Below are 15,094 nucleotides of genomic sequence, written 5' to 3'. Positions count from 1 at the left end.
AAAACTACTTCATGTTTTAAATCTCACATTTAGACTTCCTATTCTATCAATAACCTTTCATTTTTCTAGTTTTTTTTCATTCTGTTGTTCTTATTACACCTGTACTTTGATGGCATCAAGACCACCATTAATCCCATGTAATTACTTCTTGTTCTATGTAGCCCAGATCCTCTCATCCATAATTTTTGTATTCTTATTAGTATCCTTAAATTTTTAACCACTTATCTTTTATTCACAACTCCTGTCAAAAATTCATCTTCTGAATCTATTAACTCTGTCTTCAGCACATCTATAACAAGTTTACTGGGGAAAATCACCCCAATATACAGAAGAATTACATGATACTTCCCTAATTTTTTTTTTAATCTCAACTGGAGTTTTCATACTACTCAGCAAACCTACTATATTTCCATGTGCTACTTCTTCTGTCTTTTTCACTCCAACCTTACGCTCTCATTTTCAGAATACAACCCCAGCCCTGCTTCACAGAGAAACTAGAAGCCATATCAAGGAAATGCTATCAACTTCGTTGTATGCCAACTATAAACTTACCAGCCTCTGCATTTAGTATATAGCTGGTAACTGAAACCATGGGAAATATTAGAATTCTCTAGGAGGCAGTGTCTATAGAGAACATTGATTTTCAATACTGAAAGTACATCTGGTTCACCTAGGATACTGAATTAAAATGCAGTTCTTAGGTGCTATAAAATTCTGAAGGGATAAGAGGCAATGAAATCTTTATTTTTACTGAGTCCCTTAGATCATAATGTTACAAATCTCCTTAAAACCACACTTTGAAAAAATGATGGTGCAAAATAAGAGCAGAAGAGATCTAAGAGCAGAACCTTGGGGCATGCCACAATTTAAGAAGAATGTATATGGGTGATCAATTAGGAAACTATATAGAGGAAAACCAGGAGAGAATTTTTTCACAAAAGTGGGGGACATGAATTTCAGTAAGCAGGTGAGGTTAATAATGCCAAATATTCCATATATATAAAAAATAAGACCAAATAAATCCATTAGATTATACTACAAAGGTAGGGGAGATAGTTGATGATTTGGTAATAAGAATTTCACTGTGAGGAAAATGGTAGGTTGCAGTCGTTTGTGGAAAGAATTGAGATGAGGTAATGAATGCAATAAACAGACTTTTCAAGAAATGTAACTAAAAAGGTGAAAATAATAGAGAAGTGGTTGGAAGAGATCATGATATCTTAGACTGAAGACTTCTGGATGGCAGGGTCTGTTTGCTTTTATCCCCAAGACCAAGTCTAGTCTCACTAAATGTTTGCTGAATGAAATAATATCCCTCCAATAAGTTTAGTTTGAGTAGTTTTCAATGACTCTTAGTGGCAAGTTTGAGGGGGCAAATGGTTGATATTTCTGAACTTGTTAAACTTAATAGTGATTCAAGAAGGAAGAAAGAAGGTGTTTCATCTTCAACATCTGAGGGACTAACTAGTGGGATCCGTACTGCATTTTGTTCAATTAGTGATTGAGACAAAATGTGTGAGTGTTGGGAGAAACAAATGTAGACACATGGGTAGGGCCACATCATAGAGGGCTTTCCATTTCAGGTAAAATTATTGTTACACCAGACAGTTAAAAGTTTTTGAACAGAGAAGTGACAAAACCCACAGGTATTTGAGTGGATTTAAGTGGATGTTTTCAACTTTATCATCTTAGATCCAATTCTACCTGCCTTGTAGGAAATATATCTTTTATATTCTTGGTCACAGTATCTCTTGCCATTTGCTGAGAGGCAGTGGAATACACTGGTCAAAAACAGGGCTTCTACAGTCAGGCAGACTTCCTTCTTTATTTTTTAAATTTTTGTATTAGTTTCAGGTGTATAGCATAGTGATTAGACAACCATATATTTTAAAAAGTGTTTCTCCCACTACTTCCAATACCCATCTGAGACCATACATAGATGTTATAATATTATTGACTATATTCTCTATGCTGTAGTTTACATCCCCATGACTATTCTGTAACTGCCATTTTGTACTTCCTAATCCCCTAAACTCTTTCACCAAGTCCCCAAACCCCCTTCCTTTCTGACAACCATCAGTCTGTTCTCTGTATATGTAAGTCTGTTTCTGTTTTGTTTGTTTATTTTGTTCTCTGGATTCTACATATAAGTGAAATCATATGGCATTTGCCATTCTCTGATTTATCTCACTTAGCATAATACCCTCTGTATTCATCCATGCCGTCACAAATAGTAAGATTTCATTCATTTTTTATGGCCAAGTAATATTCCATTGTATATATGTACCATGTCTTTATCAACTTATCTATTGACGCGCACTTGGGTTGCTTCCAGGTCTTGGCTATTGTTCGTAACACTGTGATGAACATTGAGGTGTGCATATTCTTTGGAATTAGTGTTTTAGGTCTTTTCAGATATATGCCCAGAGATGGAATCACTGGATCATAAGCCAGTTCCTTTTTTAAGAATGCGGATGGCCAATAGACATATGAAAAGATCTTCAACCTCACTAAGCATCAGAGAAAAGCAAATTAAAACTACAAAGAGATATCACCTCACATCTGTCAGAATGCTGACCATCAATAAATTAAAAACAAAAAAGTGTTTGCAAGGATGTGGAGAAAAGGGTACCCTCATGCACTTTTGGAGGGAATATATATTGGTGCTGACAGAATTCCTTTTAAATCTTTCTCTACCACTTATTCATGGTGTGTTTTGGCATAACCTTTGTTTCCTCATCTGTGAAGTCATGTTGTGAGGATTCAGGAAGATAATATATGCAAAGTATTTTACGCAGGTCAGGTACAACATGCGTGTTGGCCATTACTACTCTTATTGTGGAAAACTACTCCGGTGTTCTCTCTATATAAGAAAGTTGCCTGCTTCTCAGCCAAAAGCAATTGCTCCTTTTTCTCAGAAATTTTACATGCCTGGTGGTGGCAATAGTACAGATTATTTTAACTGTTACATTAAATCATCTTAAACATATCACATGATACCCTACATAAAGTATTGGGGTAAGATAGAAAGAAATTGTTGCTGAAAGCTTGACTACTACTGTGTCACCTTGCAAAAATGAAATCATGATGCCTCCATTCTAAGCCTTTTTCATGTTTCTCTTTCCATAAAGCTTGTAGGAGAATCAGGTAATGTTGGCCAACATAATTGTTCCTATCTAAGTAGACAGAGATGTCCAAACTGAGAAAGTTAAAATGTAATATAATCTTGATTAATTTTTGATGGTTGAATAAAAAAATACTCTTCTGTAGATGATCTGTGCACTCTGTGGCAGATATTTCAATGTAAGAGTCCCCAGTGTCTTGCTTCCATATTAGTGACAGAAAAAGAAGACAGCTCTATCTTTTCATCCAGGAGGGCATTGTAGAGTCTGCTAGTTATCTTTTGCCCATCACCAAATTTGTGTAATTTTGAAAGGACTAAGCTATAAAGTTACTTTTTGTGGGCACATAGCTCTTAAACTTAACATCTTATATAATGATTTGTTTAGCTGATTGCCTTTAGCTGAAATAAAATTACTCATCAGGCTCTGTTTCAAGCCCTTGGACATCAAATGGAACTGTTTAAGCAATTAAAATGGTAGCACCTCTTGCTTTTGAGATCCCTGATGCAATAAATTAATGTTTAAACTATAATTCAGTAGTGGCTGAGAGGACAATTTGCTATGTATTTCTTGTAAGACAATCACATCATATCTTTCCTTTAGAATTTATTTAGTTGTGCTAGGATGGTTTGCCCATTTCCTTTCTGGTGTGGATTCTAAATCCCCAAATATTAATTAATTAAAGAAATAAAAAATCTTTGGTTGTAAATTCATTTTCAGTATCAAAATTATTAGAAACCGGGCTTTGAGGAGTGAGTCATACCAAATAGATACCCCTTGGGGGGAAAAAACTCCTAATAGTAAAGGAATGGGGAAATCTCAGTATAAAGTCTTTAATCTGGGATGACTTTTTATGCATGGACCAGTAGTCTCAAGAAATGTTACAGAAAATAGAAGAAAATGGCAACTTTCTATTAGTTTTGTTTTTATAAAGCCATGATTTTCCCCTTTGTTCCTTTTTTTTCACCCTCAAAATTTCCTTGGCTATGAGCTTCATAGCCAGAACTGGCTACATGATTTTTGGGCCCCAGTGCAAAATGCAAGTCCAATATCCCTGTTCAAAAATTAAGATTTTCAAGATGGCAACAGGAGATCACTAAACCAATTACGAGGCCCTTCTAAGTGTGAAGCCCTATGTGACTATACATGTCACACATCTGTAAAGCTCTTCCTTTTATTAGCTTTTTTGAATCCCAAAGTGGGAAACTTTACAGATAAGATGTCACCTTTGTGTTGAGTCAATGGTCCAATGATCTTCAACATTTTGGAATGACTAAGACTCCTCTTACCTCTTTCATCTCTTGTCCTTTTCTTAATGACTCCTATGTTCTATCTTGAAAATTATGCTTATTTTTGGTACTGTAAGAATACTCTATGCTTTCTTTTCTTTCAGATTTTGTCTTTGGTCCTTGTGTTTAAAAATGTTGTTAAATTGTCTCAGAGGCTGGTTAACACTATCCTCATTTTTGGGGATTTATTTTTCTTTTTGTTGTTCTAATTGGTTGTTTTTTTTTCCTTATGTCCCAAGTCATTGATTTGATTCCTAGCTTCATTCACTTCATTGTTGTTTCCTTGTAAATTGTTCTTTATGACCTGTCAACAGCCACTGAACAGATTAGATTCTTCTTGATTGCACACCTCGCCCCACTTCCTCAGCAACCATGTCTGATAAACCCATTATGGCCATGATTGAGAAATCATACAAGTTGAAATTGAAGAAGACAGAAACACAAGAGAAAAATCCACTGCCTTCCAAAGACATGATTGAACAAGAGGAGCAAGCAGGCGAATTGTAATGAGGTCCACACTGCCCATATGCACTGTACATTCCAAAAGAATTGCCTTCTTTTTTAAATTTTATATTAATCATTGTTCAAATAAAGTTTTCTGCCCTTTACTCCCATCCCAGCCCACCCACCCATCCCTCCCCACCTCCCTCCCATTTCCACCCCCCTTGTTTTTGTCCATGTGTCCTTTATATTTGTTCCTGTAAACCCTTCCCATTCGCCCCTGAAATTCCCTCCCCTCTCCCCTCTGTTTAACTTTGTAAGATGCATAGAGGTTGAATCTGTTTAAATGACTGTGCTGCCCCTTTTCACATCAGAACTACTGACAATGAAGACTGTGCCTGCCTCTCCCATCTGCTTCTGTGGCTGGCAGGGAAGGAAAAGAACTTGGGTGTGGCTCAAGGAAGAAGCTGGGTGGGATGACAATGAAATTTAGGGTAAAAACCAAGCTGGTCCAAGGTGTCCTGCAGGCTGTAAAATGTAGTTTAATCAGAATGCTATTTTTTGCTGTTAAAATAATTTTAATTATTGGATCACACACCTTTTTTACCATGGAAAAGAAAAATTTTAAAACCTGGGAAAAATAAATTGTTCTTTACTTCAATTAGTGTATTCTTCATTTCTGCTACATTAGGTCATGCTACCATAACAGGGGTAATAGAAGCTCTACCTAATACATAGAAACAAACATAGGGAGGCTACCCAAATGAGGAGACAAAGAAACAGCCTAAATGAAATAACACATCAAAACTCCAGGGAAAAAAGCTAAACAAAATGAAGATAAGCAATCTATCAGATGCAGAGTTCAAAACACTGGTCATGAGGGTGCTCAAGGAACTTAGTGAGGACCTCAGCAGCGTTAAAAAATCCAGCCAGAAATTAAAGATACCCTAATTGAAATAAAGAACAATTTACAGGGAAACAACAGTGGAGTGGATGAAGCTAAGAATTAAATCAATGATTTGGAGCATAAGGAAGCAAAAAACAACCATTCAGATCAAGAAGAAAGAAGAATCCAAAAACATGAGGATGGTATAAGCAGCCTCTGGGACAACTTCAAAAACCCCAACATTCGTATAATAGGAGTGCCAGAAGGAGAAGAGAAAGAGCAAGAAATTGAAAATTTATTTGAAAAAAATAATTAAAGAAAACGTCCCTAACTTGGTGAAAGAAATAGATATGCAAGTTCAGGAAGCACAGAGTCCCAAACAAGATGGATATGAAGAGGCCCACTCCAAGCACAACATAATTAAAATGCCAAAGGTTAAAGATAAAGAAAGAATCTTAAAAGCGGCAAGAGAAAGGCAGTTATTACCTATAGGGGAGTTCCCATAAGACTGTCAGATGATTTCTCAAAAGAAACTTTGAAGGCTAAAAAGGATGGGCAAGAAATACTCAAAGTCATGAAAAGCAGGGACCTACAGCCAAGTTTGCTCTATCCAGGAAAGATATTATTAAGTATTGAAGGGCAGATGAAGAGTTTCCCAGACAAAAAAGAAACAAAAAAACTAAAGGACTTCATCATCACCAATTCATGATTTAAGAAAAAGAATATCAAAACTGTGAATAATAAAATGGAAATAAATATGTATCTATCATTAATTGAATCTAAAAAACAAACTAAACAAGCAAGAAGAACCTAGACAGAATCATGGACAGAGAATGTTTTGATGGTTGCTAGATGGGAGGGGATATTTGGGAGTGGGTGGAGAGGTGAGGAGATTAAGAAGCACAAATAGGTAGTTAAAGAATAGCCATGGGGATGAAAAGCACAGTACAGGAAATGGAGTAACCAAAGAACTTATACACATGACCCATGGACATGAACAATGGTGAGGGGATTGCCTGAGGTACTGATGGCTGCTAGGCGGTGGGGGACAAAAGGGGAAAAATTGGGACAGCTATAATAGCATAATCAATAAAATATAATTTTAAAGAAGACCATCAGATAAAAAATGTAAAATATAAAAAATATAAAAATATATTGCTAAACTATACCTTGGATGTGCATTGAACTTTCATGATAAAGGACCCACTCAGTAGGTGTTCATTATCATTGGAACTTCTCTTTATCTTAGTTGTAGGGTTTGTGGTAACCAATTAAATATTAGAATGCATGTAGGTTTTTTTTATTTGTTTTAATCAAGAAATATCTGTAACTCTTGTTTTCTTATGATGATGTATTTTTAAACTTGAATCTTAATGCTACTTCTCTCACTTTTAAACTAAGTACTTCCTTTTGATACTAATGCCATTCTCATACATAGCAATTTTTACTCTAGTTGTTACAATCCCAAGTTTCAAGTTGATTTTCATCAATTATTCACTAATTGGATTGAGGACCTGCTAAGATTTTGAAAAAACAGATTGGCTTAGTTGAATATCGTCTTCAGGTTGTACTCTTGAAGCAGGTTTATCAGCATTGGTGTGTTCACTTGCAGCAAATTGCATTGTTTATAGAAAAAATATGAGTGTTCCTGATTTCCCTGCTAATATATTATTAATTGACCTTTTATTTTATAGGTTAGTTTCAAACTTTATTTTATCTATTATTTTCTACACTTTTGCTATTTCCATTAACAGTTTCCCATCATGTATCTCAATAACCTTGAAACTTTTAAAATTAAATCTTATTTAACACAAGTGTCTACCACACAACTACACATGTAGAGATTTATGTGAGAAGATTTCTTTTAAGGTATATGCAATAATGTTCTCAAGAAAGACCTTTCATGGAGGCACTACTTATAAGAAAATCATGTTTTCTTGTCCTTTTTTTTACTTCTTAGCAAAGAATTCAGACTCCACTTTGCTTCAAGTCTGAGACCACACTCTTTAGGCAATGAAGAGTTAATCATTACTCTAAAGTAGAATCTTACTCATTGGTATTTCTGAGATGAACTTCATCATTTTCACTTCCCAGCACCACTTTTCTCCTCATCAAGAAAAGAAACTCTCACTTACAGTAGAAGTCAGGTCCACTGGTCACAAATGTGAAAAACAAAGTACAGCAGAAATAGCAAGGTATGTAAATAAATCATCCTGGGGCTGGGGCTCCATGCCAATGTTATGTAGCTACAATTCATTGCTTACCAAACTCTTATAGGACCCTCAAGCTCTATTGCTTCTTTGCTGGTTGTCAGTTCAGCTCAGATTCTGCAAGGTTCACCATACTTCTGGAAAGCAAGTAGATCACAACCCATCATAAAGTAAGCCAATCCTCTTATACTCATATATATACGTGTGTTCATAAGATATAAAAGAAGCAAGGACTCTAAGCCATCTGCTGAAGGTTGTTCCACCCACCTTCTTACGTTCCCCGCCTGCTAAGCTCAGGGCTTGGGGTGAACTTTCGGGTGAAGATCAGTTACAGATGAATTCCATCCATCTAATTGATAGCAGGATAGCCACTGAAAGTCAAGAAATTTCAAACAGGTATGAGAGATTCTGGGAATTATTGACTATTCTGATTTTACACAAAGCTATTGGAAGATATATATTCTTATGATACTAAGTGATATGTGGAATTTATGGTTTTTACCTAATGAGATTTGTATGATAAGCAGCCTTAAATAAAAGGGCTCCCAAGCTTAGCTCATCAGGTTTTGCTGATCATCCAGTGGAGCAGAGATGCATTCATGGTAATCTTCCAGTTTTAGCCAGAATAGGGATTTCCATAGGGTTTAGTGGCTTGGTGTATTTCTAGCACTCTTAATAAGTAAAATGCTGCATCACGTAAGGGAAATTCTGAAACTTCCTTTCAAAGAGAGTGGAGGTAGTGATATTTGCTAATTATGTCAGTAGGGTGTAGATAAGGATAAGATATTCAAATTGGAGGCTATCAAAACACCTCTATTCTTTGAAGTGTCTCATTTTCTCCATTCTTTAATCATATAAATGATCAATGAACAATATTACTGGGGTTGGGGGAGGTAAGCAATTGATTGGATATTATGAATGGTGAGAAGGATGCTATGTTGAGTGAGACAAGTAGTAAAATAAGCAAATTTTATGGAGAGACATTTTCTCACTTAATGTCTTGTTAATTTGGGAACATTTAGTGAGGAGAGTGAAAATGACAAATGTGACAATTTACATAACATCTGTAGCTGGGTATAGGTGAGTGTAGGCCAGGGATTTGATGTTTAAAGCATAATAAGAATGATATCATTCTCTCCTTCCCTTTCTCATCTATTCTATAATATGTTTCCTAGATGAGGCAACCAAAATTGTATTGGTTGAGAGAGAGAGACTCTAAATTAAGAGGCATGGTCATTGGAAGTTTGTGAAAAAGGAACACATCACATGTGATCAGAAAGGCAACCTATTAACACATCTCAATGAATGACTTAACAGTTTAACCAATTTCTACCTTGGAAATCACAGAGGCTTTGATCCAAGAATGAAACAGAGGACATTGTGTTGGTGATAGTAACATAAGTCAAGGATGGCTGTGGGGAGCAATGGGCAGTACACATGGAAGGAGAAACCCCAAATGATGGAATGCTGACATGGTAGAAATCCCATAAATGCATTAGATCCACAATAAAATAAAAACATATATCCTTGGCTAATAAACAAGAAGCCAGAGGCTTTTTTTGGAAAGGACTTAGACTCCAACATAACAGAAGAGAATGGCTTAATGACTTAACATGATACATTCTAGTCACAGACTGTAGATCAAATGGAAGTAATGGTTCCTAATCCTAGACTTTTTTATTTAGTAGCTATATATGGGAATCAGGAATACATATTTTTAAGGTCTTCAGGAGAATCTAGTACTTGATCAGGTTTGGCAACCACTGTTTTAGACAGAAGTAATAGCTAAAATGACCTGAATTTTACCTAAACCATAATATCCCAGTGTTTTGGAAAAAGTCATATAATCAGTAAAGATTTTGCAGGTAATTATTATTTTTAAATCTGTTATATTTGAGCAGTCAGTCCTCTTTCTTTTCAAAACAAAGCATAACTTCAAGACCCTCTAGTTTAACAAGTACCCAGTGGATCTACTGCTGTTTGGTGATAGAACACTCTAATATTCGGTCTTATTTTTGTTGATGTGGTTCTTCCTTTTGACTGTTAGTAGGATGATTTTTTTTCTTTTTCTTTCTTTCTTTCTTTCTTTCTTTCTTTCTTTCTTTCTTTCTTTCTTTCCTTCTTTCTTTTTTTCTTGCTTGTTTGCTTAACAGGGGTAAAGACCAGTTCTGAATAGTTAATCTTCTATCCCTTTAGTTTGGAAGGAATACAAACATTATATGTGTTCATATAAATGGATTTAGATGATGAAAAATGCAAATAAAATATTGGCAAGTTACATTCACAATAACTAAAAGGTGAAAGCAATCCAAATGTCCATTGATGGATGAATATGGTTAGACAAAATGTGGTAAATACACGCAATGGAATAGTATGCAGCCTAAAGTAGGAAGGGAATCCTGCCACATGCAACAACATGAATAAATCTTGAGAAGATTATGCTAAAAAAAACTAGTCAGTCATAAAAATACAAATACTGAATTATTATTTTATACCTTCCAAAGGAAAGAGGCAGGAAGGCAACTCTCCCAACTTACATGTTTTTAAAAAATTACTGTTTGGAGAGAGGCAAGAGAGGAGTAAATGGAAACCATACTATCCAACTCCCAGGACCAATCTAGAACTAAAACTAATGTGGAGAAATCACCCATAACGAACCACTGAACAATAGCAAAAGAAAAGCCTTATAACCTCAGACAGACAGAAGAACCAGCTTCAGCACAACCTGTCTGGTAAGGAGTGCTGTGGAGACTCAAGAGAGCTTACTGGGTGTCCACAGGTGGCAGTGCTGGAGGGATAATTAAGCAGCAGGTTGCATCCCCCTGAGACAAGTAGGATCTAAACACTAAGCAAGGATCCCCAGCCTAAAACACCAGACCCCCAAAAGTACATAAATAACAACAGGTAGCATAAAGCAGCAAGGTTGCTCTCTACCAGAGATGGATGGCCTGAGAGGCAAAAAGCCATTTAAAGTGCCAATGAACAAATTTTCTTTAGCAGCCACATACCCTGGGCTCTGGCAAAGGTGGGAGCAGAGTGGGCTGGTGACGCCTGAGAAGAGACTGGGGATAGAAGCTTTGGGGAGAAAGCTCAAAGAGTAGCCACAGGATCCTGGTGCTGAGTCATCACCTCTACTGCAGCAGCCATCCTGCTCAGGCAGACCACTTCCCTCCAGGCAGCAGCAGCCTGAGGAGAATCAATAGCCCCAATCACCCAGGAGTGATTCTGCTCTGCTCTATGAGGCTTAAGACTCAAGCTGAGTGCAGACTGACTAGATTAACAACTGAAGCAGACAACCACAGATAGCAGGCCCCTGACAGTCTTGGAACAGACCACCTAAGGTCAGACGGGTTCAACATCTGACACACCAGAGGCTGATCCAGAAAGGAAATACAGTGGTAAATACTAGAGTCTACCAAGATGAAATCCACTGTTGTCTTCTTCATGATTAGTAATATTTTCTTTCCTGCACAGCTTTTTAACATTCACTTCTTGTCCAGCAATTTTGTGCATATTGAGCCACTAGATTTTATACAATAGTTTATTTCTCTCCTTTCTTATAATAGTCCTAATCTCTTTACACCCTTATTAACACTGGTTCATTTGTTGTTGATAGTGGGATTGCAGGGGTGGGGAGAGATATTTTTGCAGATGTGAGTATGTTCCCTGGGCTTTGTTGTTTTGTTCTGGCAGCACCTGCAAAACAGCATATAAGATGTGGTGGGTAGAGTGACCCACAGTCAACCACTGGAGGGAAGAAACTACTAAAAAGTGATGCAATGAGAATCAAAACCCAATTATATCCAGAGAACCAACATAAATGGCATAAAGGGCATCCCAAGAACATCAAGTTCAGGAGATCAGGGAGACTGCACCACTTAATCTACCAGGTCCCCTACCATAGAAGTTCACACCACAGACTCATGGAGTCAAAACAGAACAATTTAAGAAGCAGAGGCAAGAAAAGAAGAGTCTCACAAATAATGAGAAGACAAAGAAAAAAGCCCCCAAATGAAAGAAAAGGAGGAATCTTCAGAAAGAATGTAAAATGAAAAAGAGGCAAGTCAACTGTCAGATATTGCGTTCAAAACAACAGTTATAAGGAAGCTCAATGAGCTCACTGAGAATTATCAAAAACTATACGGAAGCTACAAAGAACTTACTATGAATTACATCAGTAATTAAAAAGGACATAGGAACTATCAATAAGGGCCCAGAGGAAATGAAGAATACAATTTCTGAACTGAAGAACACACTAGAAGGAATCAAAAGCAGGCTACATGAAGCAGAGTTCAAATCAGTGAGCTGGAGGACAAGGTAGAAAGAAAACTCCCATAAAGAGCAAGAAAAAGTAAAATGACACAAAAAGAATGAAAAGGGGTTAAGGGAAATGCAGGATAACATGTAACATAAAAATATCCATATAGCCCTGGCTGGCGTAGCTCAGTGGATTGAGCACGGACTGCGAACCAAAGTGTCACAGGTTCGATTCCCAGTCAGGGCACATGCCTGGGTTGCAGGCCATGACCCCCAGCAACTGCACATTGATGTTTCTCTCTCTGTCTTTCTCCCTCCCTTCCCTCTCTAAAAATAAATAAAATAAAATATTTAAAAAAAAGAATATCCATATAATAAAGATACCAAAAGGAGAAAAGGGGCAAGGGATAGACAACCTGTTTGAAAAACTAATGAAGGAAAAATTCCCTAATTTAATTATAGAAAAAGTATTAAATATCCAGGAAGCAGAGAGGCTCCCAATCAAGAAGAATTCAAGGAGGCCCACTCCAAGATACACCATAATTAAAATGGCAAAATTCAAAGACAAAGAGAGAATCTTAAAGGTTGCAAGGGAGAAATAGGAAGTAACATACAAAGGAGCCCCAATGAGGCTAGCAGCTGACTTCTCAATGGAAATACTAGACATCAGAAGGGAATGGCAAGAAATGTTCCAGGTAATTAAAAGCAAAGACTTGCAACCAAGACTACTCTATTCAGCAAGGCTCTCAATTAAAATGGAAGGAGAAATTAGGGGTTTCCAAGACAAAAGAAGGCTGAAAAAACATACCTTCACTAAACCAGCATTGAAAGATATGCTAAAGAGATTGCTTTAAGAAAAGGAAGAAAGAGTGAGAGAAAAAGGAGCACAAGTGTGAAACTAATAAAATCGCAATGAATAAGTACCTATCATTAATAACCTTAAATGTAAATAGATTAAGTGCCCCAATCAAAAGACATAGGGTAACTGAATAGATAAGAAAATGACCTGTACATGTGCTATCTACAAGATACCCACCTCAAAACAAAAGACCTGCACAGACTGAAAGTGAAGTGTTGGAAAAAATATTCCAAGCAAATAGAAAAAAAAGCTGGGGCAGCAATACCTATATCAGAAAAAGATACTTCAAGGCAAAGGCTATATAAAGAGACACAGAAGGACACTTCATAGTACTCAAGGGAGGAATCTATCAAGAAGACATAAAATTATAAACATATGTGCATCCAACATAGGAGCACCCAAACATACAAGGAAAATCTTGGAGGACTTAAATAAAAATATAGACAGCAACACACTTATACTAGGGGATTTTAACACACCATTGTAAAAAATGGATAGATCTTCCAAATAAAATACCAACAGGGATATTGCAGCATTGAACAATGCCCTAGATCAAATGAACTTAACTGATATATATTTCATCCCAAAGAAGCAAAATACACATTCTTTTCCAATGCACATGGAACATTTTAAAAAAATAGACCTCATGATAGGACTCAAAACAATCCTCAACAAATTCAAGAAAATTGAAATCATATCAAGCATTTTCTTGGAGTGCAAGGGCCTCAAACTAGAAACCAACCTCAAGAAAAAAAAAACACAAAAACGATCAAATTCTTGGAGATTGAATAGCATACTATTAAACAATAAATGGGTTAAGAATGAGATCAAGGAAGAAATCAAAAAGTTTCTGGAAACAAATGAAAATGAACTCACAACAGTCCAAAACTTATGGGACACAGTGAAGGTAGTCCTGAGAGGAAAGTTCATAGTGATACAGGCTTACTTAAAAAAGATAGAAATATTTCAAATAAACAGTCTAACCCTACACCTACAAGAATTCAAAGAACAACAACAAAGACAGACCAGAGCAAGTGGAAAAAATGAAATAACCAATATCAAAGCAGAATTAAATGACATAGAGACTAAAAGAACAATTCTAAGGATCAATAAAACCAGGAGCTGGTTTTTCAAAATGATAAACAAAGTCAACAAACCTTTAAGCAGACTCATCCAGAAAAAAAGAGAGAGGACCCAAGTAAACACAATCAGAAATGAAAGAGGAGAGATTACAACTGATACCATAGGAATACAAAGGATTTTAAGAAATTACTACAAAAACTTACATGCCAAGAAATTTGAAAACCTGGGTGAAATGGACAAATTTCTAGAAAAGTACAATCTTCCAAAACTGAATGAAGAAGAAGCAGAAAGCCTGAACAAACCAATAACACCAGGCTAAATTGAAGCAGTAATCAAAAAATTCCTGACACACAAAAGCCCTATACCAGACAGTATCACAGGAGAATTTCATAGAATATTTAAGGAAGAGGTAACCCCTATTCTTCTCAGACTATTACAAAAACCCCAAGAAGAGGGAAGACTCTCAAACTCCTTTTATGAAGCCAGCATCATCCTAATCCCCAAACCAGATAAAGACACAACAAAGAAAGAAAACTTCAGGCCAATATTGCTGATGAACATAGATGCTAAAATCTTCCATAAAATATTGGCAAACTGCATCCAGCAATACTACAATGATCATACACAGGAAGCATACACAATGATCAGGTGAGATTCATTCCAGGGATGCAAGGATAGTAAAACATTTGTAAATCAACAACTGTAATGTGTCACATAAACAAAAGGAAAGACAAAAATCACATGATCATATCAATAATTGCTGAAAAGCATTTCAGAAAATACAGCACCCATTTATGAAAAAAAAAACACTCAGCAAAATGGGAGTGGAGGGAGCATATCTCAACATAATACAGGCCCTCTACAAGAAACCTACAGCCAACATCATACTTGATAGGCAAAAACTAAAGGCTTTCCCGCTAAGATCAGGAACAAGACAAGGATATCTG

General features: G+C 36.4%; 1 protein-coding gene across 1 annotated transcript; it reads left to right on the top strand.

Moving 5' to 3' along the window:
• Positions 1 to 4,783: 4,783 nt before the first annotated feature.
• Positions 4,784 to 4,918, top strand: LOC123827829 (thymosin beta-4-like). Its single transcript, XM_045852309.1, has one exon. It carries the CDS (start codon positions 4,784 to 4,786, stop codon positions 4,916 to 4,918), a length of 135 nt encoding a protein of 44 aa, XP_045708265.1.
• Positions 4,919 to 15,094: the final 10,176 nt, after the last annotated feature.

Source organism: Phyllostomus hastatus, unplaced genomic scaffold (genome assembly GCF_019186645.2).
Source record: "Phyllostomus hastatus isolate PE091 unplaced genomic scaffold, TTU_PhHast_1.1 phas_contig_90, whole genome shotgun sequence".
Classification (NCBI taxonomy): domain Eukaryota; kingdom Metazoa; phylum Chordata; class Mammalia; order Chiroptera; family Phyllostomidae; genus Phyllostomus; species Phyllostomus hastatus.
This window is presented reverse-complemented; position numbering and strand designations above follow the sequence as displayed.